Genomic DNA, 3,553 nt, shown 5'->3' on the forward strand with positions numbered 1-3,553 from the left:
AGTTGTGGCTACAACTAAACTTAAAATCCTAAGCATGGCCCATACTGTTTCTCATGGCCAGCACTGCTCTGGGGAAACCCTCCTCACTGTTCTCTTTGCTTGCCCTCTGGGGTCTGCCCCCAACAATTTCCTCTCCACAAAGGCAGGCAGAGTGATCCTTTTGACACATAAATGAAATCATCTTGCTCTCTTGCTCAAATCTACCCAGTGGCTCCTTAACACACTTACAACCCAAAGCTTGCCCCAAGGTCTGGGAGTCCCTGCTCCTCGCTCCCTGCAGATGCACACCACCCACCACTCCCTACTCAGTTCCTGCACCTTGTCCTCTGTGCTGTATTTTTGAGCAGGTCAGGTGTGTGCCCACCTTAGGGCCCTGGCCTCTCTCTGCCCAGAACTCTTGGCCCAGATATCTGTGAGCCATGCTCATTCCTCTCTTGGATTTCTGCCCAAATGCGTTCCGTGAGCATCACACGTAGCCAGCATGCCTCCCCTTCCCTTCCACCCTAATGGTACTTCCCTCTCCTGCCTTCCCGGGTATCATATGATGCACTTTGGTCTGTTGGTTCACTACCCCTCCCTCTGTGAAAGAACATAGCCCCATGTGCACAGGGCTCTATGTCTCTGGTTTCTGGCTACCACAGATGTTCAGTGAATATTTGTTGAATGAATGAATAAGGAACAAACAGTGGACATTTAATAGTTGGTGAACAAATGAACAAACAAAGAAGGGGATCTACAGGCTCTACATGAGGTCTGTCAGAATTGCAGGGGTGAGACGTGCTCCAGTCTGGGGACTGTGGACACGGAAAGAAAGAAGTGCACACTGTTATGAACTTTTTGAGAATACATTTATTATTGTCACTTTCTTCAGTGATTACAAGGATTGGTCTTCTTGGGGACTTTGCTCAGAGCTTTCTACTCTTTGTGGGTATTCCTATGAGAAGTGTCTAGCACAACAGAAACCAGGGATATGAATTCATTGAAGTTGACCTGTCCGTCTTTATCAGCATCCAGATCTTGAAATAATTTGTCAACCGTAGCTTGATCTTTGGTGTTCTAGAAAGGGACATGAAAGACAATGAGCTCAGACTCTTTCTCCCCTTCTCCAAGCCTCTCATCTCTCAGAGCTCAGCTCAGGGAGGCCCAGGGACATTAAGTCATTCGCCAAAACTGTGTTGGGGAATCCACTGTGACAAAACAGAAGGCAGAGGGAAGCAACTGTCGTGAGTCACCCTAGAGCCACTCAAGTCTCAACCTGGAAGGTCTCTGTAGCTCACTAATCCCCACAGGTGAGGGAACAATCCCAGAGAGAGAGGCAAATATTGCTGGAGGTGACAGAGTAAGTTATGGAGAGAGAGGGAGGCAGACCCCCCCAGGCCGACCTCTGCCCAGCCCTTCAGAGGGTAAGTTTGGTTGAGAGGCCATCACCTACCTTGAGGGTGTTTGGAAGTTCCCTTATGATCAGCTGCTTCATCTCACCCTTTGAAAGGGTGTCGGGATGCCCCACCCGGGCTGAGTACCGGTGGAAGACATCAACGATCCCCTCCAGGTGGTCCTCCAGCTTAGTCATCTTCTCACCCTTCAGGAGACAAGGAAGGTCTATGGCAGCTCCTCCCCTACCCATCCCCACATCTCCGCTCTCTTCTTTCTGGTTCAGACAATGGATGACTTCCCCCACATCTGCTTTGCATTCTCTGTTTGATCACTAGCAAATTTTTCAATTGTGGGTAGGCTTGGGGGCCTGGGGGGCATATCATGCCATCTAAAGTCTAAAAGAATCAACCCCATTGCCACAATGTTCCATGTCCCCTTGTCTCCTAGAGAGTATAATTCAGAGGGTGATGTTCACTCAAGCACACCCAGGAAGGATTTGGTGGCTAGCTAGGCTCTTTCCTTTCCCCAGGTGATGGCACTTTGTCCACAGGTCTCTTCCACCTTCACGTCCCTGGGTCCTGTGACTGAGTCTACCTAGCACAGCAAGGGCTGGTCTCCTGAGTCCAACCTGCACTCAGTCCAGATATGCTTTGGCAAGCAGAAGCTTGTGGCTTCCAACAGCCATCAGTCCCTACCCTGTGTGCCCCCCGAGGGCACAGCAAGGACAGGACACTTACCCTTCAATGTTCAGGAGAGTGGAAATGTAGCAAGGAGCCTGCACTGGTGAGGACTACTGAGCAGGGAGGTTTTTATAAGGCACCCCAGGCTTCACCTTCAACCTCAAGTGAAGAAATCTCTCTGATTCATCTTGAGGCAATTGCTAGACGATGCTGTGTTGCTCAACAGAGACTTCAAACCTCTGGCTTTGACTGCAACATGAGCCTGGTTGCTTCCATGGCACACAGCACCGCTGCTCGGCCTGACACAGAATCCCCTACGCCACCACCCCACCAAAGGGGCCCTCAGCTCTGGGGCAGGATCCAGGCTTTAGGCTGACTTCCTGAGTTTTATCAGGGTTTTCTAGTAAAAAGTCACGGGAACAGGTTTTGCTGCCTGGGTGGCACCTACCTGGAAAGGGAAGGACTTGGAAGAAGTATTTGCTGAGTGTCAACTACAACAAAAACAATAATGAGACTAAAAACCATCAGAGTAGACATGTACTCCCAGAACAGAGAAAGGGCACTAGGAATCTTAGTAAAGCATGGAATTTAGTTAATAATAATGTATCAATAAATGTTCATCAATTGTAACAAATGTATCATATTTCTATAGGATAACTTATCAGGAAGAAACTGGGTGCAGGTTTTTGGGAGCTGTCTGCACTGTCTTGTGTCTTCTTGGCCTTTCCATAAATCAAAAACTGTGCTAAAAAACTGAAGAATCTTGGGGATCCCTGGGTGGCTCAGCAGTTTTGCGCCTGCCTTTGGCCCAGGGCACAATCCTGGAGTCCTGGGATCAAGTCCTGCATCGGGCTCCCTTCTGCCTTCTCCCTCTGCCTGTGTCTCTGCCTCTCTCTCTCTATGTCTATCATAAATAAATAAAAATAAATTAAAAAAAAAACTGAAGAATCCTCACTTAATTCTCCAAACAGCCCCATGGGATGAGTGTCCATCATGCAGATGAAGAAAATGAGTTTGAAGAACTGAGGTATCAAATCCAAATTTGTCTGCTTTCAAAACCTTTGTCATTGATGTACTTTTTTCCCTAAATCAGAATAGGTGGGGTTTTGTTTTGGTTTGGTTTGTTTTGGTTTGGTTTTGGTTATAAAGACATAATACATGCTTGGGGTGCCTGGTGGCTCAGTCATAGAGCATCTGCCTGCAGATCAAGTCATGATCTCAGGGTCCTGGGATGGAGCCCCACGTCAGGATCCCTGATCTGTGGGACTCTGCTTCTCCCCCTCCTTCTGCCCCTCCCCTTGCTTGTACTTGCTCTCTCTCTCCCTCTCCCCCTTTCCCTCTCTCCCTCCCTCCCTTCCTCTCTCTCCCTCTCTCCCTCTCTCCCCCCCCTCCCACCTTCCCTCTCCCTCTCTCATCTTCCTCTCTCCCTCCCTTTCTCTCTCTCTCCCTCTCTCTCCCTCTCTCTCCCTCTCTCTCTCCCCCACTTTCTCTTCCCCTCT

At 49.1% G+C, this 3,553-nt stretch overlaps 1 protein-coding gene across 1 annotated transcript; it reads right to left on the reverse strand.

Moving 5' to 3' along the window:
- Positions 1-826: 826 nt before the first annotated feature.
- LOC144315732 (protein S100-A12-like) lies at positions 827-2,269 on the reverse strand. Its single transcript, XM_077900702.1, has 3 exons — positions 2,112-2,269; positions 1,433-1,579; positions 827-1,056 (listed from the first exon to the last, which is right to left on the reverse strand). The coding sequence occupies exons 2-3, from the start codon at positions 1,568-1,570 to the stop codon at positions 916-918; spliced, it is 279 nt and encodes a 92-aa protein (XP_077756828.1). The 5' UTR covers positions 1,571-1,579; positions 2,112-2,269; the 3' UTR covers positions 827-915.
- Between the last annotated feature and the right edge of the window lie 1,284 nt (positions 2,270-3,553).

This window comes from Canis aureus, chromosome 6 (assembly GCF_053574225.1).
Source record: "Canis aureus isolate CA01 chromosome 6, VMU_Caureus_v.1.0, whole genome shotgun sequence".
Lineage (NCBI taxonomy): Eukaryota > Metazoa > Chordata > Mammalia > Carnivora > Canidae > Canis > Canis aureus.

Coding starts and splice junctions, on each gene's coding strand:
- LOC144315732 (XM_077900702.1), bottom strand. CDS start 1,570: ATGACTAAGCTGGAGGACCACCTGGAGGGGATCGTTGATGTCTTCCAC. Junction 1,057..1,432: donor AACTTCCAAACACCCTCAAG/GTAGGTGATGGC, acceptor GTCCCTTTCTAG/AACACCAAAGATCAAGCTAC.